The sequence below is a fragment of the Camelina sativa genome, chromosome 8 (genome assembly GCF_030686135.1).
Source record: "Camelina sativa cultivar CO46 ecotype springtype chromosome 8, ASM3068613v1".
Lineage (NCBI taxonomy): Eukaryota > Viridiplantae > Streptophyta > Magnoliopsida > Brassicales > Brassicaceae > Camelina > Camelina sativa.
The window spans coordinates 27490622-27511663 of NC_141887.1; the positions used below are offsets into that span (position 1 = coordinate 27490622).

Consider the following 21042-nt stretch of genomic DNA (forward strand, 5'->3'; position numbering starts at 1 on the left):
GGCCAATACGCTTAGGACCTACCATAACCAAAAAAGATTAACAAAAGTAGAATTTACGAGCGAGGCTAATGACACCGACAGGAAGACAGGGCTCGTAGCGTTCACATATACCATCATATATAATTGCAGAATAAAAGGTTAAAGTTATAATTCGTATTAAAATTATGTCATTAGTTATATGATTGCATGCGTGATCAAAGACAAACGTTGTAGCTACTTCGGAACACGTTAACGCCTCATTCATCCCAAATTGGGATTCCCAATCCACAATGCATCAACTCTTAGCTTTTCTGTCTCTTTTAACTACAAGGCTGTGTCCAAAAGCCAAATATGTGTTGCAATGTACAGTTTCCCACAACTGATTTTAGAAACAAATATCCTGATTTTGAAAAGCAATAATAGAATGTGGTCTTTTTACAACGCGTTAAAGTTACAAAAAAAAAACTAATTAAGGTTTGGGAGCACTTAGAACAGTAGGTTTAATATCATCAGCACTTGGGTGTCATAGTCGCCATCTTTTTGGTTTTTCATTTTCTTATATTGCGCACCCAATACAATAAGTGGCAAACAAAGAAAATGCCATTTATAATTATAATAACCACAACAGTTACATATTGATTATGAAACCAAAAAATATCAAATGAATCCTGCGCGTAGGTTAATATATAATAATAATTGATCTATCAAGACAAGTAGACAACCTAGATGTAGGGGGGGATGATTCATGGCCTCTTTATCTAATCCGAACAGTAATTTTCGAAATTAGTAATTCAAATATATATTTTTTAACTTAACTGCTTCAGTACTGGCATGGCATCTAGATGCGAGCTTGTTAAATTTTGATTTCAAACAGAGTTTGATTCCAAGACAAAAAAAATATATAGCCATATAGGCAATAAGCTCATTGATTGAACATTATAATAAAAATGAGAAAGGAGCAACAACTTCTTGAAATCTTACTTCGAGCGGATCACATCAGAAACTCGCCAAAACATAATTATTATAATGACTTTTGAAGAAAATTTAAAAGGCTCTTTAGGCCATTAAATAACACTAGTGCTTGCCCAAAACAAGCATGAAAATGTAGGCCACGACGTAGACTCCAAGAAAATAAGTTAACCAAAGCGTAGCCACTCTGAAAGTTAGACGTACATATGTATGCAATCCGTATCCGGTTCAAGTATTCCAGGTACGGTACCTACATTATATATGTAAGAACATCCAAATTATACTGCGGCCGTGTCACTTGCCTGAATCATTAATAGAAACTATGCATTGAGTATATATAAACGACGATCCATATATTTTTAGAAACACATGAAAAGTAAGAATTTACTCACTTTAAGGAATTTCCAAACAGTATCATGAAAATGTCTAGGTTCTTTTTTTTTTTTGGTGGAAATGAAAAATGTATAGTTAAATACTACATATGATATTAATCTACAAAATAAAAGAATAATTATTTTGGAGTATGACAATCAAGAAGCTTTTATTTAAGAAAATGACAAGCATTAAATTGTTAGTTGAAAATCACAGAAAAATATTGCAAAGTAATTACCTATAATAGTTTTGACGATATCATTTAATTGTAAAGTTATATTCAAATTTTAAATTATGAATACCCATATACCACGGGAATCTGTCTGTAACTTCCATATACAATACATGTACGTACTAAAAACCATATGTATTAGCGTTTCACAACTATTATGTGAAAATTGTGATTTAATTATATTTTTTATGAAACTTTTACCTTTCATCTAGCCATGAGAATGATTGATTTATTCTAAGTACAGAAAAAATATTAAAGATAACAAAAGTGATTGATGTTTATCTCAAAAACTCTTTTGCCGTTCTTTCAATAACTTTTAGTGGTGGGGCTTATAAAAACCAACGTGATTTGTCTCAATCTTACAAAAGGCAAAAACCACAAAACAAAACAGAGTAAAAGCAAAAGAAAAAAAAATGGCAGGTCACGGATCATCTTGTGGAGCATGCAAGTTCCTAAGGAGGAAGTGCAACCGCGACTGCGTCTTCTCGCCTTACTTCAGCTACGAAGAAGCATCGTCCCATTTTGCAGCGGTCCACAAAGTCTTCGGCGCAAGCAATGTCTCGAAGCATCTGCTTCAATTGCCTGTACATCAAAGAAACGTCGCTGCGATCACCATCCCCTACGAGGCTCTCTCACGCATGCGTGATCCTGTTTATGGCTGCGTTGCTCACATCTTCGCTCTTCATCAACAGGTCTCTTTGTTTTTTTTTTTACGATAATATGTAATACTTGTTGAGAGTTAAGACTTACGAGTAGATTCTGTTTGATATGTATATATAAGTCAAGGTTTGATTTTTCTTTGAACAGTCTGTCTGATCTCGTTCGTTGCTTCGTGGGTTTGGTTTATTAGGTGGTGACTTTGCAAGAGGAAATTGAGTTTCTTGGATCACAGATGACGAATTTCTCTTACTCTAATCAAAACGGATCACAACTTAACAACATACCGGAGTTTGTGAATCAGATGACAATGGATACGACCAGTTTCGTCGACGAGAGTCTTTTGAACTACAATGAAGAAGGAAGAAACTGCCTTGATGGGTTCTTCACGAACTCTGAGGAAACGCTCGTGAATCATACATGGCTTCAGAACATGGATTATTATTACGCACCACATAATTAGACACGAACTGGAAATGATTGACCCATAAAAGATGGAAAGCATGCATGGTTTTGTTGTTATGATAAATCTGGTTTTTGTATTGTTTCTTTGTCGGTCTTTTTATCATTCGCCTTATCATATGTAATTTGCTAAGGGTTAAGTAGATCTTAATTCCCCAATTAAAATTGGATTATTAAAAAAATATGTATTTAGTTTTACTTTTTTTATGATGAAGTCTCTCTATATGTAAAAATGTTTGTTTATCATTGGGTTATGTTCTAATTGATGTAATGTAATATTTCTTTAATATGAGATATTTTGGCTTTTTAACATAATTATCTCTTGATATTTATCTCCTTTTTTTTTCCTTTTTTTTACATTTTACTTAACAAATTAACGTAGACTACACATATTTTTAATAATTCTCCCGAATAATTCATCCCCTATTTAATAAAACGGAAGTACACGACTTCAAATTTGTAGAATATATAATTTTAATAATAGGTTACAAATGGGTTATAAAAAAATTGATATTAATTTGTTACAAGATATATGTTAAGTGTAACCCGTCTAACTGTTTCATTTTCAGAAGATTAAAATTTTAATAGATTTTAGACAATTAATTTCAGAATATTCTTAATTCTCTTTTTACTGACACCAAAATATATCCTCCAAATATTTAATTGGTACATTACGTTGTTTCCAAAAACAATAAACAGAATATTCCTAATTAATTGTCCACAGAAAAAAATACTGGTAAGCATCAAAAAGGAATAAAATCTAAGCAAATAATAACAGTTAATCGTGATTCCTAATATCTTAATCACGATAATGATAAAATTTTTTTTTATTTTTATTATAATTTTTATATATATTTTTGTTGAATTTTATAATTTTATATAATATAATCAACTTTAAATAATTTATTTTGATTTTTTTTTTAATATATTGAAACTTGATATAAAAGTTAGAAACTATAAACACTCTAAATTGTTTTGTTATAGCAATGTCAATAATATGTCAATGAGCCTGTCGTAACGTTGCCGCTGCGTCTCCTTCCGGCGGCCAAAATTTAAATGTCAACATGGCCAAATAAACGTGAAAAATGCCGCTGCCGTTACTTTTACGGAGAATACCGGTGTATCATGTGTCGCCATGAAAAACAAGAGATAGTTAACACTACTACTGCGTCTTGTTTTAACGGAAGCAGCCACTCATTTCATGGATTTAACGGAAGCAACAATTTGTTTTAAACTCCGGCAACCTTTATATTTTTAGTCGCAGGATGTGGTTGCTGCGGCAACTTAACGAACATGTTCAATATAACATGAAAGAATTTCAAGAAACCAAGTTTATTAAAACAAAAAGTATAACAATATATTAAATTACTCATAATATAATAACTCGCTTTTTAAAAACCAAAATTATAAAATTATGTCTTATAATGACATTCAAGTCATGATATAGAATATACATTGTTGAAATAATTTCACATATATAACCTAATACAATATATTAAAATTTTATTTTAATATATAAAATATACAAAATTTTGTATCAAATAAAATTTGACCAGTGTTATAGCACGAATACTTATCTAAAATCATTAACAATATAAAACTTACAAAATAAATGTCTTTTTTCAAGCTATCATATTTAGCATATGATTTTATTGCATAATGTTTTATCCCAAAAAGCTTTTAAAAACAATCATATAAATTATATTTTATAGAAAATTACAATACATAAAATAAATTTCAATCCGTGCTAGAACACGGATTTTAATCAAATTTGTATTAAAGTACTAAAAGACCGTGTAGAATTATCATCTTAGTTAGTGTACGTAAAATATATTTAGCTCCAATATCAAAGTCTAATATTTTCTTAGGAGCCCATTAATTGGCTCATCCAAGCCACCTTAAGCCCAAAATTCGCTTCAGTCCTATATGTATGTAACGATTCCTCATCAAAACATTTTTGATACAATACACTCAACAAAATCACTAAACTGCACAAAACAATACACAATCGAAAACGAAATTTATGTTTTGGCGTTTTATCACATTTTTCTTATATAATAATCGTATGTTTTCGTATATTTTGGCGTTTTAATTAAGTCACCTCAGTTTGGATACTTTGTACTCCAATCTCGTTTTGTTTGTTTCTCTCTTACTGTCTGAAAACCCGTAATATGGAGACAAATTCTAGGTAGAATCTCTTGACATATGAGTCTTTCAGTTAACATCTTTATAAAAAATAATCTAAATTTCAGGCGAAGATCTCTACTTATCATCTGTATAATAATTGTAGAAAATCACAAGATAGCATAATTAATGTCAGTATCCCACGGCTCCATTGTCTAACATAAATAATAAATTAGTTAGTTGGTCCACTGTAGTCATCACCGCACAGCTACATACCGAAGATGGTGTGTATGTTTTAGACTCCATAAAACTGACTAATAACATGTTGTTCTCCAATATATATATTTCAAACTAAACCATAGTTTTTGTCATATTATTAGGGAGGGGGTTAGCATAAAATATCGACTCTAACTTATTAATTTTGTAGACTCGTGGAAAATTTGAGTTGCGATTGGCATTAATTTAGCTACTATTGAATCAAAGCTCGCCAACTAATTAATATCTAAATATAATATATTAGATACATAGAGCGAAGACATACGAGTAACTAAAGTAAAAGAGACCTTTCCCCATCAAAGTCTCTCCCTATTTACTCATGGTTTTCGACGTAGCTTTCTCACATTCAATGCTTTCACCATATACTCACATACACATATATCTATATGCGTCTCTCTTTATATATGTCTACGTGCGTGTAAATCTACATCTCTCCAACAAAACAAAACTCTCTTAGTTATCTTCTACAAATCTTACATATATATATATGCGTCCGTGTGTGTGTGTGATGGAGAGAGGCAAATGCTTGATGTCAATGAAGCTTAGACCGGTGGTGACGAAGCCATGTTCGGACGCATCTTTCTTCTGGCCGTTTGGGGAAGAGAGAGCGTTTTCGGCGGTTGAAGAGTATGGAGGCGGAGGCGGTTGCATGTGGCCACCGAGGTCTTACTCATGCAGCTTTTGCAGGAGAGAATTCAAGTCGGCGCAAGCACTAGGCGGTCACATGAACGTTCATCGAAGAGACCGAGCTCGACTCAAACAACAATCTTTATCACCTTCATCAACTGACCAAGCCACGCCTCCTGGGTATGATCGTCATCAACAACAACCACAACAAGTTCTTGACGTGGGATCGAAGGTTCTTGTCCAAGAAGAATCAAGAAAGCCTACTGGAACTAAGAGAGAGATAAGTGATGTCTGTAATAACAATGTTTTAGAAAATCCTACGAAAAGAGTTGAGCATGACAATGATGGAGTCAAGACTGACTTATCGGTCGGTCTACTGAGTTCTGAGTTTGATCCTCGGAAGAAGCAACTAATCAACGGATCATCGTCGTCATGGAAAAGGGCAAAGACGGATATTTCAAGATTTCCAATGATGTTAGGCTTAGTCATTGGAGTTTCCAAGATCAACGGTCATCACGATGAATTGGATCTTGAGCTAAGGCTAGGAGCTGATCCGCCAAAGGTTAACTAGCCTAAATAAAAAAGAGTAATAATATATATAGTTAAGATTGCCAAAAAGAAGAAGTTGAACTGTCTCTAATCTCAAGAGTGAAAAGAGAGTAGGTTCTGTAGTGTTGGCTTTGATATAGTAATATTTTTTATCTTATGGAAAAAAGTCAAAATATAGTCTCTGCTCTAATTCAATATATAAGATTATTTCGATATTTTATTTTATTTTCTTTTTCTTAATTCTTACGAATGATGTAACCTCTTCTTACGAATGATGTAACCTCTACAAAAGATTGTAGTTGATTTGAGTTTTTGTTGGTGATAAAAAAACTTGAATATAACTTAATCATTGGTTGGCAAAAAAAAAAAAAAAATTATTGATGAAAATTACCCTGGTCGCTGGTAAACCCATGTGAACTGCGCGCCAATACACATATAGTCTTACAATGAAAAAGTTTAAAATAAATAAGAAACAAACTAGTATAAATTGTCTTCCGTACCTAACTGTATTCTTAAGAACTGATATAGTGTATTTAGCCTAATTGGGATCTTACTTGTAAAATAGCGGAAACGTAATCAATGTCTATTGTCTACTATAAGCTTTTACAGATGTCCAAATCTAAATTAAACATTTTTACCTATGGCTATATCAGTGGTTGGCACATTAAAACAGTATGATCATTGTGTTTTTATATGTTTGGAAATAGTAGGAACCTCGAAAATTTACTTTTCTAACTAGTTTTTGTAATTATACACATCAATAAAACTGTATCAGGAAACATAGACTGAACAGTAATAAATATTTCCCCCCCCCATTATTTCTCTTGATAAACAGTAAAATGGACTATCAAAGTCTTAATGGCCGAATTAAATAGGAATGTAATGAGCATATGCAGGAACAGATGATTATTATTTGTTCACACCAACTCAACAGATATGAACATATTATTATAACACAGTCACATACATATATACATATATTCTGTTCTGACTGTACGTGGGACTAGTACCGACTACGAGGAGAAGGGTAAAAAAAACTGATAGAAGGAAGTGAGAGTGGTCTTTTCACAATTTACAGTTCCTTATATAATCATACGCTAACGTTTGTATGTTGAACTTATTTTACATTACCTTTTTCTCTTTTTTTGGAAAGAAAAAAAAAAAGAAAAGAGAAAGAAAGAATGAAACCGATGGTTTATAAAGGAAAATATGGTTTTAAAAGGGAGAGGCACCGAATTTCAACGTTGTCTAAAAGAGGAAACCTCATGAAATATTACGAAACATCGAAAACAAACTGAACTTAAAAGTCTACCCACAAAAAAAAAAAGATTAAAAAAAAATAATAATAATAAAATAAACAGAGAATTAATAAAAAAAAAACCCACAGACTCTGCTCTGCAACTGCAAAGAAGAAGGTTAAGTGAACTCGACAAAAAAATGTAAAGAAGCGAATGTAAAAAAGGAATTTATGTCATAACTTGTAACCACCAGCTATAACATCATTTCCTCTTTAGGAAACTCTGCTTCTAAATATTCAATGTGCTCTTCTTCTCATTCTCAATTTCATTCTTTTACTTAAATTTTTTTTTTCATATTCAGTTTCCTCTCAGTTATTTTTTTTTTGCATAGTTTGAAGTTAAATTGGTGATTTCGTTTTATTTCTAGGCAAACAATACAATTTTAGGTTTTGATGCACTATTGAAGAAATCCAGTTATATATATATATATATATGTGTGTGTGTGTGTTTTCAATGTACCCCAAGGTCATTTAGGTGTGTGTTGATATACAAAACCTATATACACAAACATGTAAAGTGAAAAGTCTATATTCTCTGTTGTCTTGCTTTCCCATTCAAGAAACTGAACTTGAAGTTGCGCCATCATTACATATCTATTGTCAAGAGGTCTAATTTATATCGAAAATGCATACAATAGGAAAGTGGAAGGTTCGGAGATAGAGTTGCAAAATAGGTGACTTCTTTAGTGTAAAAACAAGATAATACAGAGAGAGAGATAGAGGTTTTAATGGAGAGCTCAGAATGCACATGCACATGCTCATGCTTCCCTTTCTCATTATTCATCAACATTCATTTTTTTCTGGTTAGTTCTTTTTTAAATGATTTGTCCATTAGAATTTACTAATTTAGTAACCTTTTGTTTCCTCTTGTTTCAATGTACTTTCCTTTTTTTGGTTCTGTTTTTGTGCTTCTTCGCATTACACTTTCAGAAACCGTGTGCATCAATATGCATCCAAAGTCAAATGGGAGAACCATAATTTTTTTAAACAAAAGAATTTCTTTTTGTCTACCTCAGTTTTATTGAGCCGACTCTACATTGTTGCAATTATTTGATGGTTTGGTCCGTATAAAAGACCGTGGTTTAGAAAATTATAAACACTACCTAGCTCTATCTTGAGAGCATGGTTTTATTACTAAATAACAGTACCCAAAATACAGAAATGGAAAAACAACAAAAATAACGAAACCAAACAAGGAAAAAAAATTTGAATATTTGAAGCTTCAGTGCTGCAAATCTTGCATATATTGTAATTCAAATACTAGACAAATATGTATGTGCAAGAGACTTCTCACCCAGACATAAACAGCCGAGGTGAAAAAACGCTCCAGGGCAAATCTTATAATGTGATGAATTATGAATGTCAACCACACCGTTTGTAGCTCCATTTAAATTCCGTAAATATAAATTAGAGATGCAATAAAATAGTAATAAATAATATTTGAAATAGTTCTTTATAAACAGTTTTTTTAAAAATATTTTGAAATCTAACTAATTGATTTTTTTAATTAATGTTTCACCTTGTTCATTGTTTTGTTTCATATAGTTTTACTTCACTTTCCATGTTAGTTTTCATATAAATATATAAATGCTTTCTTCGTTACTCGACGATCCCATGGAAAATCAATTAGACGAGATTAGCGAGATTTCACGTGTGATTTCGAATTATGTACTTATAGTCCATCGAGGTAACGAATATAGCTCATATTAGTAAAGAAATATTGAAATAATAAATAAAATCAAAAGAAAAGTATGAAAGGTGAAAAACTAAAAAGGTGATGCAGAAAATTCAATTCATTTATGATTTGCCTATAGTTAATACATTGTAGTTGTTTTTAAAATCATAAGAGATAACAAATTAACAAAAAAAACAGGAAAATAGAAGAAAACTATAAGCAAAATATAAGAAAAAATAAAAATAAAAATAAAAAACAAAAGAGCAAAAATTGTATCTTCAAATTTGAAAGTTCAAAAGAAAATATTGTAGATGATATCAAGCCATGTTATATAACAAACAAAAATGAATTTGTTGGTCCAAATTTGGAGGTATTTTCAAGGCAGATGATATAATGAGCATAATGAGTTGTGAGCATATGAATGAATCCATGGTGAGTTGAAGCCCGATAGTAATAATATCTCAACATGATCTGAGTTAAGCCCATTAGTTGAGTATATTTGTAATTTGAATTTGATATATATATATATATATATATATATTTATATTTATATAACGTAGTAGAAGTAAAAAGGAGATATGTAAAACAACATTGGTGATTTCCATTAATCATAATTTCCTTTGAGAAAGGTCAGTTAAGGAAGTGAAGACAAATGAGGTTAAAGGTCAGCTGAAGAAACGAAGACAAATGAGGTTAAAAGGTTAGCCGAGGAAGTTAAGACAAATGAGGTTGAAAGATCAGCCGAGGAAGTGAAGACAAATGATGAGGTTAAAAGGTTAGCCGAGGAAGTGAAGATAAATGAAGTTGAAAGATTTGGAGGAAGTGAAGACAAATGAGGTTGAAAGGTTAGCTGAAAAAATGAAGACAAATAAAATGAATGTCCACCACACTGTCCATTGCTCCATTTAAATTCCGTAAATATAATTTGGAGATGTAATAAAATACTAATAAATAATATTTGAAATAGTTCTCTGTGAATAGTTTTAAAAAAAAATATTTTGAAATTTAATTAATTTTAAATTTTAATTAATGTTTCACCTTGTTCATTGTTTTGTTTCATGTAGCTTTTTACTTCACTTTCCATGATAGTTTTCATATAAAATATATAAATGCTTTCTTTGCTACTCGACGATCCCATGGAAAATCAATTGGACGAGATTAACAAGATTTCACTTGTGATTTCACATTATGTATTTATTGTCCATCGAGATAACGAATATAGTTCATATTAGTAAAGAAAATATAGAAACGATAAATAAAATCAAAAGAAAAGTATGCAAAGTGAAAAATTTAGAAAGTGATGTAGAAAAGTTCAACATACAAACGTTCTATTCTTTTCAATTCATTTATGATTTTCCTATATTTGTAATTGTTTAAAAAATCATGAGAAAAGAAGAGGAAAATATAAGAAAATCATAAGCAAAATATAAGAAAAAAAATAAAAAATATTTTTTTAACAGAAGAAGTCATAGCCGCCAAAAAAACTAGGAATTTTTTAAGGTAGACTCGAGAACATAATGGGCTGTGAGAAGACCCATCGTGAGTCGAGGCCCAGTAGAAATATTTTAACCGTCGGTTTAGTTCACTCACGCTCACACCACACAATGGAGGCGTGAGAGAGATTCCAAGGAGGAGACTGGAGAGTGCGTGACAATGGAGGCTAACCAAAGGTGGACACTCGCCGGAAAAACCGCTCTGGTAACCGGCGGTACTCGTGGAATCGGGTTTGTCTCTCCTCTCTTTCTCCGATTTCTAATAACAACTAATGAAGAATTCGTAGTTTGATTGCATGAGTCTATTGAATTCGTAATCTCTGGGGTAATAATATATATTATTAACTCTTCAGGCGAGCTGTAGTGGAAGAACTAGCAAGATTCGGTGCAAAAGTTCATACTTGTTCAAGGAATCAGGATGAGCTAAACGCATGCTTGGATGATTGGAAATCGAATGGTTTTGTGGTGTCTGGTTCGGTTTGTGATGCTTCTGTTAAGGATCAGAGGGATCAGTTGATTCAGGATGTTTCTTCTGCCTTCAGTGGGAAGCTCAACATCCTTGTAAGTTCCCTTCTTCTGCATAATGTTTTATATATCCTTTTTTTTTTTTTTTTCGATGAGGTTTCTACACATCACCAATCTTGAATGATCAGCTATCTGTCAAATTCTAATGTGAGGCTTACGTTTTTTCTTGTTGTGCCATATAGTGTCTCATCTTGTAAGTTCCATCTATTAGCAACATCTGTTGTATATCATCATGGTTAACATTAGTGGTATTATAAGTTTAGGGGGTTTGAATCCGTTTTTTGCCCTTCTGAAAATTTCTCAACTTTGTTTTGTAAATCAGATAAACAATGTTGGAACTAATATCAGGAAACCAGCAGTTGAATACTCAAGCGAGGAATATGCAAAAATCATGTCGACCAACTTAGAATCCGCTTTCCATTTATCTCAAATTGCTCATCCTCTTCTTAAAGCATCTGGTGTCGGAAACATTGTGTTCATCTCCTCTGTTGCTGGCCTGGTGCATCTTTCCAGTGGATCTATCTATGGTGCAACTAAAGGTGAGAGGTTATGTTCTTTATACAGAGACAACCAAAAAAAAGAAGAGGGTAGAAGTAGGTAACATAAGGGTGTGTTTTCTCAGGAGCACTTAATCAGCTTACAAGAAATCTAGCTTGTGAGTGGGCAAGCGACAACATCAGAACTAATTGTGTGGCACCGTGGTACATCAAGACCTCACTGGTGGAATCGGTAACGTGTTTTCTATATACTCTAGTATACCCTAAAATAATATTAGCATATAGAACATTGTTTCACAGTGAAGAGTATGGATTAGTATATAAATCAAACTGAGCCACAATGTTTAAGCTAATAGCAAATCAAATTGCATTTATAACCCGGTTAATTTTGCCCAAAAGAAGCATTGGATGATGTGATGTAAATATCAGAAGATAAGGGAAGATAAATTAGAGTATTTTTTTTTGGTATGTTGTTATGCAGCTGCTTGAGAAGAAAGAATTCGTGGATGCGGTAGTATCGCGAACCCCACTCGGGCGGGTTGGAGAACCAGAGGAAGTCGCGTCGCTGGTTGCTTTCCTTTGCCTTCCCGCAGCCTCCTACATTACCGGACAGGTCATTTCCGTTGATGGAGGATTCACAGTCAACGGTTTCAGCTATGTACAGTAGCAAAACACCTCTCATAACCACACTTTACTAATAAAGCAAGAATCCGTTCACTGAGGTTTTTGCTCGTTGGTGTCGTTTGTCTTTTGTTTCCTTGGGTTTTGGTTTTGGTTCTTGTGCCTTCTTCAAAGTTGTGTAATAATAATCCTTACATTTGTATTATAAAATAAAAACGGTCAGTAAATAAATCAAGGCACAGTTACGGACCAGCTTATGTAGTAAGATTAACAACTTTGTAAATGGGCCTATGTGAGTTGAGGCCCAATAGTAATATCTCCAACGGAGTTGACTCGGACACCCGGGAAGATAAAGTTAGGGAGATCCCAGGAAAAGAATGCGTGAGCGTGACAATGGAGACTGACAAAAGATGGTCCCTCGCCGGAAAAACCGCTCTGGTAACCGGTGGGACTCGTGGAATCGGGTTTGTCTCACTTCTCTTTTTCTTTTTTTTTTTTTTCTCTCGCACCGTCAAGTTTTAATCGGTTAAGACCTCTGAATTCTGCAACGTATATTCGTTTCTGTTTTGTTTTTGGTTGCGTGGTTTGGTTTATCCTGTGATTGTTTCGAAACTGTTGTACCTCCAGATTGACTTTTATTTTCTGACAAAATATGAATATAATTTAGAGCATGATAAAACTGTGATTGAATGAGTATTGAATTCATAATTCTCTGGTTTTTTTTCTTCCTTTTCTCTTCAGGCGAGCAGTAGTAGAGGAACTAGCAAAATTCGGTGCAAAAGTTCATACTTGTTCAAGGAACCAGGAAGAGCTAAACACATGCTTGAATGATTGGAAATCGAATGGTTTTGTGGTGTCTGGTTCGGTTTGTGATGCTTCGGTTAAGGATCAGAGGGATAAGTTGATTCAAGATGTTTCGTCTGCCTTCAGTGGCAAGCTCAACATCCTTGTAAGTTACCTTCTCCTGCATAAGGTTTTGCCTTTAATGCTCTGTATATTTGGATTATGTCGTTTCATTACCTGTAATGCAAGGCTTGCTACAGTTCTGGTTGAACGATATACGTAGTGATGCTTGTTAGGTTGGATAGAATTTTCTTGATGGATCTCATGTGTAATCTTGCCATCTATTACATCTGTTAGGGGTTTGAATCATTTTTCACCCATCTGATAATTTCTCAACCTTTTTTTTGTTGTATTCAGATAAACAATGTTGGATTTAATATCAGGAAACCAACAGTTGAATACTCAAGCGAGGAATATGCAAGTATCATGTCGACTAACTTAGAATCCGCTTTCCATTTTTCCCAAATTGCTCATCCTCTTCTAAAAGCTTCTGGGGTAGGAAACATTGTGTTCATCTCCTCCGTTTCTGGCCTGGTGAGTTGCGGTGGATCTGTCTATGCTGCAACTAAAGGTATCTATATGTTCTTCGTTATTCAGAGAAACCAAAAATAAAGGAAGGTAAAAGTATATTAAATTACGGTTCTTTTTTTACAGGAGCACTTAATCAGCTTACAAGAAATCTAGCTTGTGAGTGGGCAAGCGACCACATCAGAACCAATTGCGTAGCGCCGTGGTACATCAAGACCTCACTTGTGGAACCGGTATCATTTCCTATGCTCTGCTTTGCCCGAAACTAATGCATATGGTGCAGTGTTTTTCTTGGATTCTTAGACTGAGATAAGTTGTAGGAGAAAAAGAGTAGGGTTGGTATATAAATCAAAGGGAACCAAAATGTTTAAACTGAGACCGAATCAAATATTATTTGTAACCTGATTGGTTTTACTAAAAAGGAACATTTTGATGATGTTCTGTGAATATCAGAACATAACTAAAGATGACTCTATTGTAATGATGTTCTTATGCAGCTACTTGAGAAGCAAGATTTTTTGGAGGCGGTAGTTTCACGAACCCCACTTGGCCGCGTTGGAGAACCAGAGGAAGTCGCATCGTTGGTTGCTTTCCTTTGTCTTCCCGCCGCGTCTTACATTACTGGACAGGTCATTTCCGTTGATGGAGGTTTCACCGTCAACGGTTTCAGCTATGTCAAGTAGCCAAGATTTTCTAATCGCTACATAAGTTACTAATAAAGCAAGAATCCATTCTATGAGGTTTTTGCTCGTTTGTTTTTGTGACGTCTTTAAAGCTGCAGTAATATCCTCACATTTGTATTTTAAAAATAGTCACTGTACAGTTCAAAGTACAGTGCACTTATGCAACAGTTTTATAGTATTTTCATGGACAAATTCCATAAATATCATGGATCAATAGTATTGTCTTGTCGACTCTATCAATCAACGTGAAAGAGAAAACTTAAAACGCCAAAACCTTACAAACTAAAACTGTAGTTTGTTCTAGAGTCCCTAACTTTTCTAAAATTCCAAAAGCCTCCCTACTAAACTAATCATTGATCAAAGGATCCCCAGAAATTGTAGCCCAACACTTGTATTCTATGGACATGTTAAGCTCTTTTTCCTTTAGTCTTCCTCTTCTTCTTGGTATGATGCGTCTCTGACGATTCATGCGTCTCTGTCGATTCAAACCGCTTTTCGCATAAGAGAACTCTGTAACTTGCGTGAGGTCCTTCAGCAGTTTCACGTAAGGTCGTGTGCCATCTCATAGCGTTTCCAATCTCTTGAAGCTCACTCATCACATTGATGGTATCCCGTATGTATACACGTCCTCCAGGTCTCAAAATCCGGTCCATTTCTAGCATTATCGTTGTCATGTTGCACCTGAAGGCCACCAACCAAAACAAAGTGTGTAATACTTCAATGGGAAAAAGGCTTGAAGAATATAACTCATTTTGGGAAAACAAAGTGGCTGTTGTTACCTTTTTCTTTCAATGGAAAATAGACCCGCAGCATGCAGCAAATCATACGTTCTTGGGTAAGTATCAAACGGTTCACACCTGAAAAGAAAAATATCAATGTCTTAAGCAGTGTCACTTTATAAAATGTTATTGTGTATGAGCTCAAAAAGAATTCAGAATGAAGAGAATGTGACAGCAATCAAAGACCATTGCGTGAGATAACGATATTATAAATTTGCGGTTGTATTTTTGGAGTAAGAAGTCTTTGTACCAATCATGCATTACTCCTAGTAGTCCACGATCATATATAACAGGCAATGTGTTGGGACCGCTGACTGGGATAACGTTAAGAACCCAGCAATCAACCTTTAGCTCAGCTAATGCAGCCGCAAATCTGCCAAAAACAGAAGAAATAATTCAGTAAGATATGAAGCAGCCATTTCGGTTGTGTCTATATGATTGATCATTGCAGGATAAAAACATACCCGCCAAATCCAGCTCTCATGTCTAAGACATTTCTTAGTCCTATCTGCATCCAGTGTAGGGCATTTACATAGTTTGATATTATTTCTTTCCAGTACCTTGATTCAGCCTCAAAGAGCTCTTTCCGGGCAATGTAAGAATCAATTTGTATCGTCTGCAGCCTATCCGGAGGGATCTGTAAACGGGCTGGCCAAGGAACAAGATTTGCTCCATATCCATTTTCTTCAATCCTAGTGATGCATGCCCTCAGATCTACGTACCTAACTTAATAAAAAAATCAGTTTAGAGGTGACAAAATCCTAGGATACAAGAAGTTGCGGAATCAAACAAATTTTGGCCTAAGGAACAGAAGCAAGGCCCACCAAGTCAATTCGAATGGTCGGTGTCAAGATTGGGAACCAAATCAGTTTATGGATGTTAATTTTCAATTTGGCAGCTAAAAGAAGTGGAAAATATAAGGTTTCGCAAACATACCAAACATTATCTGGGTCATCTTTAGAATCGCACAACGGAGGAGTGACTCCAGCAGCACGACTTAGATAACAAGTGTTATTTGTAGGCTTCTGCCAGATAGCTATATATCCTTCCTTCTTTACAAGAGCCCAGCACAGCCTAGTGGTAAGGTTTAACATCTCTGGAAAAATGAAAAAGAAATATATCTTACTAAATTACAAACAAGCCTGGTCTCAAAAAGAGACTCTATATTATATCCTTGCGGACCTAAGAAAACTTGCTCTACATGCCTTTTGATAGGCAAACTAAACCAAGAATGCTTGTATCACTAAAACTAACACTTCCCAAACGCAGAAATGAAATATTAAGCTGCATGGATGATACCTTCCCACTGTTCTTTCAAGGCTTTTTCATGCTTATATACAGGTTGTGCTGCCCAAACAAAATATCCTCCGGCACGAAGCATCCTATTGACTTCAAGGAGCAGGATCCCATCTTCATATGAAAGAAAATGACAATACAGGGGAATCTGTCAGTATTAACTTAGATATACTTGGTGTTCAGTTTGACCTTTTACTTAAAAGTTTGATAGTAAATGACACAGCAGCAAGCAGAGCACAATTTTAGCTCTAGGGGACAGAGAGCGATAGCTTTATAAAACAAAAGAGCAAAAGAGTAAAACGGTGGGATAGCAGAATTGCATACCATCACGAGTCCAGTTGATTCTGCATCTTGAACAATGAACCAAATCAAAAGCTTGGCTTGGGTACAACAACCGACGTGTTGTGAATGCTGCCACCATTGCAGGAACACCACGCTCAAGAGCAAACTGTATCTGGTTCTCATGAACATCTTTTGGAGCTATGGACATAGTCAAGACATTTCGCGACATCAAGTAGGCACCAAAACTTGCCACACCACATCCAATGTCAAGAACAATTCGTGTATGATTACCAAAGCTGATATCAGGAATCATCTACACATACAACCAAAAAAAAAACATGAGATTCAAGTGAACACAAAAGCAAAATATTTTTTTTTTTTACATTTCGAGTCATAAAAATCAATCAACCTGAGAGATCTGATCCAAGTACTGATCAGCCCCATGTATATACTGAGTACCACCACCAGGAAACTTGAATTTGTCATTCTCTTTGTAAATCCAGTTTTGACCACCTTTGTCTTCAGCAAGTCGAGTATGTGGAACATTGTTGAACCACACCTGTTAACCCAAAAATCAGAACCTTTCCAATGGGAGGGAATACAACAAAATCAAACAAAAAAGAGAGCTTTCACAGATACCTCATCACGGCTTCTTGGCCACGGAATCGGAGAACGGTATCCATCGGGAATAGGAACGGTGCAATTCAATCCCATCCCTTCTTCAGGACAATTCCGCTCGAATCGCTCACCACGCGCCGTCGAAGTGCGCCTTCTGATGGCTTCAACGTTATCCAAACAAGGAATGTACTCCGTCATATCCTCAGAACAAATCTCGAACTGCCTCAAACTAACCCTAGCCGCGGTAGATTTGTTATCACCGCCGTCACTACTACTACTACTCACAACCTCCGTCTGATTCCCCAACGTCTCCGCCGACTCAACGTCGTAATCCCCAATCTGGAACTCATCAGACATAGTTCCATTCTCGTTAACGATCCCAAACACCTTCAGATCAACAGAATCTGGCGGCGGCGGCGGTGGTGGGAGTGGTGACGAAGACGGCGGCAAAATCGGGTGACTCTTGTAGATCAAATCAGAGATATTATACGATATTCCGAAATCAGGTGAGAGTGCGACGATAGGGGATCGAGAAGGCTCGGCGGAGAAGAATATGAGACGGCGGAAGCCAACCTCAGACCAATGCTACCGAGGAAGAAACAAGCGACGGAGATCAAAACAAAGACGGAGATCTTAAAGAAACTAACGTTCCTAAACAGATTGCTACTGAGGAAGAGCGTCATTAGCTTCGGATTCTCAGAAACATTACGCTAAAGCAGTGCTAAGTTTCTTTTATTTTGCCGGGAATAATCCTCTCAGACTATGGGTAACGAACGTGGTGGTGGTAGTGATGAAGTAATCTCCCAACCTAATTCTTTTTATTATTATTGATTAAATGATTTAAAATATATTGATGTTTTATGTGTAGAATTATTTTCTTTATGTTTTCAACTTATTTTCATTTCCATCGACTGCATATATTAATTTAATAATACGGATGGTAAATAAATAAATTAGTTGAATACATGTCAAAATCTATAATTGACCAATGAGTCAATGACACACGTCAATTTTGGTTAGTTATTTTTTTGTTAAGGAAAAGAAAGATTTTAAGATATTTTATTTATATAAGACAGGTTAGGTTAGAGATTTAGTTGGCATGTTAAAAGAAAACAATCACAAGGTTAGAGATCTTATAGGAATGTTATTCATTAGGATTCGATTTATTTGGCACCTACTATTGCTTCTGATTATCTAACTAACATTGTGCTCTGCCTCCTCTGTAATTTTGGATCAACTGGTTTATATTTTTTCATGTTTAAAGCATGTGTTGATGTTTTTTTCAAAATTGTAATATAGTAAAAAAATTATGATTGTATTTATTTTTTAAAAATTATAAATATATAATGACTAAAAAAAAATCATGTGGATTAATATCAAATCTTAGTATTTAATAACTTTGATTAATTAACAATTTTTAAAAAATAAATACTAATTTTCGTTACAATTATGTAGAGATAGAAAATGAATTAATTATTTTGGAAACTAATAATTATTAAAAAAATATTTAATTTAATTTACATTTTTATCCTTAATGAGAGATAAAATATTCGTCTTGAAACCAACGGCATGAGCAGTTAGGATTAGGGGTCACTGTTGACGACAATCCAATCGTCGGTATAGTTTTTGCTAGGCTTTACGTCATCTGACATTTTGTTGTTATTATGTTCAACCAGAAGTTGTTGTAAGCCAACTCTCTTTGGTAAGCTAAATCGCCGGGCACTGTCATGATTCCGTAAGTCGCTAGAAGCATATCTATCTATTTTCTCTTCGCTCATTTTCTCATAGTCTTCTCTTTTGTAACATGGATGGAGAAGAGGCTGTGCATTCAATTTTGTAACCTAGCCATTCAATTTATTGATTGCTCGCTGTGCATCTTCGCTGCTGACAAAATTGACAAAACCAAAGCCTCTGCTCATGCTCGTCTTCTGGTCAATTGCTACATGACATCGAGTTACAGCACCAAACGGACGAAACAACTCCATCAAATCGGGTCCACGGGTATCTTCAGACAGATTAGTCACTCGGACAGAGTTCTCATCATTTCTACTCCTCATGTCTGAACCAGCTGCTTGTCTGTCTGCACCTTCTCTCATGCTTGGCGGGACATAAGCAGCCCTTCCCCCAGTTCCAGTTCCAGCTACTGTGGAAGTAGAAGTTTCTGCTGTTAAAGGCTCGTCCGTTAAGGATAAGAGATCCTTCCATGGGCATCTTGATGTCCAGTGGTCACCTTTCATGTGGCATAACCTGCAGACCATGAGGACTGCACCCGGTTTGCCCAAATGAGACATACTATCTCCTGATGAAGTTGCTTCTTCCGCCTTGCTACCTAAATTATACAAAAGAATAAAGATGTCAGACTACAAAATAGAGGTATATACTTGAAACGGTATAAGGAAGATATTTCTACACAAAGTGTAGTTGGTAGCTAGGAAGTGAAAGCAGGAATCTACTTTCGTGGAAGAAGCCACCAACAAAAACATCTGGGTGGGCATTACGGCCACCCGCATATAGAAAGAATGCGGCTGACTAACGTGTCCACCCATAGAGAGATATACACAATTAACTTCTAAAGCAGAAAGCAAACAGGAAACATTAACAAAGATCACAAGCAATCAGCATCAAGACTAAGAAATGTCAAAACTGTTATGCTGTTGGACAGAGAAACTACTAATTCTTATGAACTATCCAAAGATCTTAAGAGAAAGTGGTTCATGATGAGAGTAAAAATCAGAACTTTATGTGTACAGTTAGCAGCCAAGAAAGGAGAACACTGAATTTGCTCACATTCAGAAAGGGGCTACCAACAAGATAGTTATATTGGTGACATACTGACCAATCACAGAAAGAAGCAGCCATAAGGCTAATATGTGATCGGCTAATTGGGCACCATTGTTATTATGTTACACAAGATTATTAAGAAAACATATCAGGATATAGTTGATGATCCATAACTAAAACTGGTTATAATCCTGTTATAGTACTGAAACGAATCACCAACGACATTGTTATAGGTGAGCTTACTGACCATTCACACAAACACCAGCCATAAGGCTAACATGTGACTGGCTAATTAGCCACCCGAAAAAAAAAAAAAAAAAAAAAAAATAATACACGACTGATTACTCACAAATCAAAACAGAGCAAAAGAACAAATGAATCCTAACAAACCAAAAATGCAAAAGTATTGAGATTTACCAGAAGCTCTAATTCGTTCCAAGATGATATCCTCGGATTGTGAGGTAGCTACCAGCATCCTCATGGGGGGCGTCACCGAACTTAATCCAGCTCCGTCGTGGTAGTGATTTTGACCTTTCTGCCCTCGTCGTTGAACTTGTACTCAATCACTTTCTTGACACCGTTCTGATCCGGAACAAAGCAGGAAACCAAAGTCTTCTTCCTCATCTATTTCTCCCCATCGAAGCTTGTTTGTTCTCTGCATCGAATCAATCGACATCTTCTTCTCGGATGCTTTTAGATATATGCAGCTTACTGTGTTGTTCGTTTGTGTAACTTAAAAAGGCAACGACTGAAAGAAAGCAAACTAGGGTTTCAGATTACGGAAACGGTCTCCTAATTTTTTATTAGTTATATCTTAATGGGCCACGTAAGCCCATCAAAGCCCGTATTTTTAGCAATTTTCTCAGATTTATTATCC

At 35.0% G+C, this 21042-nt stretch overlaps 5 protein-coding genes and 1 pseudogene across 6 annotated transcripts; 4 read left to right on the forward strand and 2 right to left on the reverse strand.

The window, feature by feature from the left end:
- Nucleotides 1-1929: 1929 nt before the first annotated feature.
- Nucleotides 1930-2742, forward strand: LOC104708505 (LOB domain-containing protein 33). Its single transcript, XM_010425088.2, has 2 exons — nt 1930-2244; nt 2403-2742. The coding sequence occupies exons 1-2, from the start codon at nt 1966-1968 to the stop codon at nt 2670-2672; spliced, it is 549 nt and encodes a 182-aa protein (XP_010423390.2). The 5' UTR covers nt 1930-1965; the 3' UTR covers nt 2673-2742.
- Nucleotides 2743-5448: 2706 nt separating this feature from the next.
- Nucleotides 5449-6475, forward strand: LOC104708506 (putative transcriptional regulator RABBIT EARS). The gene has a single exon (XM_010425089.2). The coding sequence runs from the start codon at nt 5559-5561 to the stop codon at nt 6267-6269; it is 711 nt and encodes a 236-aa protein (XP_010423391.2). The 5' UTR covers nt 5449-5558; the 3' UTR covers nt 6270-6475.
- A 4230-nt stretch (nt 6476-10705) lies between these two features.
- LOC104708507 (tropinone reductase homolog At5g06060) lies at nt 10706-12607 on the forward strand. The gene is made up of 5 exons (XM_010425091.3): nt 10706-10943; nt 11066-11273; nt 11560-11776; nt 11860-11966; nt 12216-12607. The coding sequence occupies exons 1-5, from the start codon at nt 10873-10875 to the stop codon at nt 12399-12401; spliced, it is 789 nt and encodes a 262-aa protein (XP_010423393.3). The 5' UTR covers nt 10706-10872; the 3' UTR covers nt 12402-12607.
- On the forward strand, nt 12235-14610 carry LOC104708509 (tropinone reductase homolog At5g06060). The gene is made up of 5 exons (XM_010425092.3): nt 12235-12819; nt 13097-13304; nt 13556-13769; nt 13853-13959; nt 14224-14610. Exons 1-5 carry the CDS (start codon nt 12638-12640, stop codon nt 14407-14409), a joined length of 897 nt encoding a protein of 298 aa, XP_010423394.2. The 5' UTR covers nt 12235-12637; the 3' UTR covers nt 14410-14610.
- LOC104708508 (putative methyltransferase PMT12) lies at nt 14503-18699 on the reverse strand. The gene is made up of 9 exons (XM_087462627.1): nt 17406-18699; nt 17176-17325; nt 16809-17079; nt 16488-16598; nt 16125-16284; nt 15653-15910; nt 15439-15561; nt 15189-15266; nt 14503-15090 (listed from the first exon to the last, which is right to left on the reverse strand). Exons 1-9 carry the CDS (start codon nt 17739-17741, stop codon nt 14817-14819), a joined length of 1761 nt encoding a protein of 586 aa, XP_087318753.1. The 5' UTR covers nt 17742-18699; the 3' UTR covers nt 14503-14816.
- A 139-nt stretch (nt 18700-18838) lies between these two features.
- Nucleotides 18839-20922, reverse strand: LOC104708510 (uncharacterized; annotated as a pseudogene). Its single transcript, XR_015564268.1, has 2 exons — nt 20583-20922; nt 18839-19713 (listed from the first exon to the last, which is right to left on the reverse strand). The product of XR_015564268.1 is annotated as an uncharacterized LOC104708510 (transcript).
- Nucleotides 20923-21042: the final 120 nt, after the last annotated feature.

Coding starts and splice junctions, on each gene's coding strand:
- LOC104708508 (XM_087462627.1), bottom strand. CDS start 17,741: ATGTCTGATGAGTTCCAGATTGGGGATTACGACGTTGAGTCGGCGGAG. Junction 17,326..17,405: donor GGCCAAGAAGCCGTGATGAG/GTATCTGTGAAA, acceptor TTGGGTTAACAG/GTGTGGTTCAACAATGTTCC. Junction 15,091..15,188: donor TTTTCCATTGAAAGAAAAAG/GTAACAACAGCC, acceptor GGTGGCCTTCAG/GTGCAACATGACAACGATAA.
- LOC104708509 (XM_010425092.3), top strand. CDS start 12,638: ATGGGCCTATGTGAGTTGAGGCCCAATAGTAATATCTCCAACGGAGTT. Junction 13,305..13,555: donor GTGGCAAGCTCAACATCCTT/GTAAGTTACCTT, acceptor TGTTGTATTCAG/ATAAACAATGTTGGATTTAA. Junction 13,960..14,223: donor AGACCTCACTTGTGGAACCG/GTATCATTTCCT, acceptor GTTCTTATGCAG/CTACTTGAGAAGCAAGATTT.
- LOC104708506 (XM_010425089.2), top strand. CDS start 5,559: ATGCGTCCGTGTGTGTGTGTGATGGAGAGAGGCAAATGCTTGATGTCA.
- LOC104708505 (XM_010425088.2), top strand. CDS start 1,966: ATGGCAGGTCACGGATCATCTTGTGGAGCATGCAAGTTCCTAAGGAGG. Junction 2,245..2,402: donor TCTTCGCTCTTCATCAACAG/GTCTCTTTGTTT, acceptor TTGGTTTATTAG/GTGGTGACTTTGCAAGAGGA.
- LOC104708507 (XM_010425091.3), top strand. CDS start 10,873: ATGGAGGCTAACCAAAGGTGGACACTCGCCGGAAAAACCGCTCTGGTA. Junction 10,944..11,065: donor GGCGGTACTCGTGGAATCGG/GTTTGTCTCTCC, acceptor TTAACTCTTCAG/GCGAGCTGTAGTGGAAGAAC. Junction 11,274..11,559: donor GTGGGAAGCTCAACATCCTT/GTAAGTTCCCTT, acceptor TTTGTAAATCAG/ATAAACAATGTTGGAACTAA.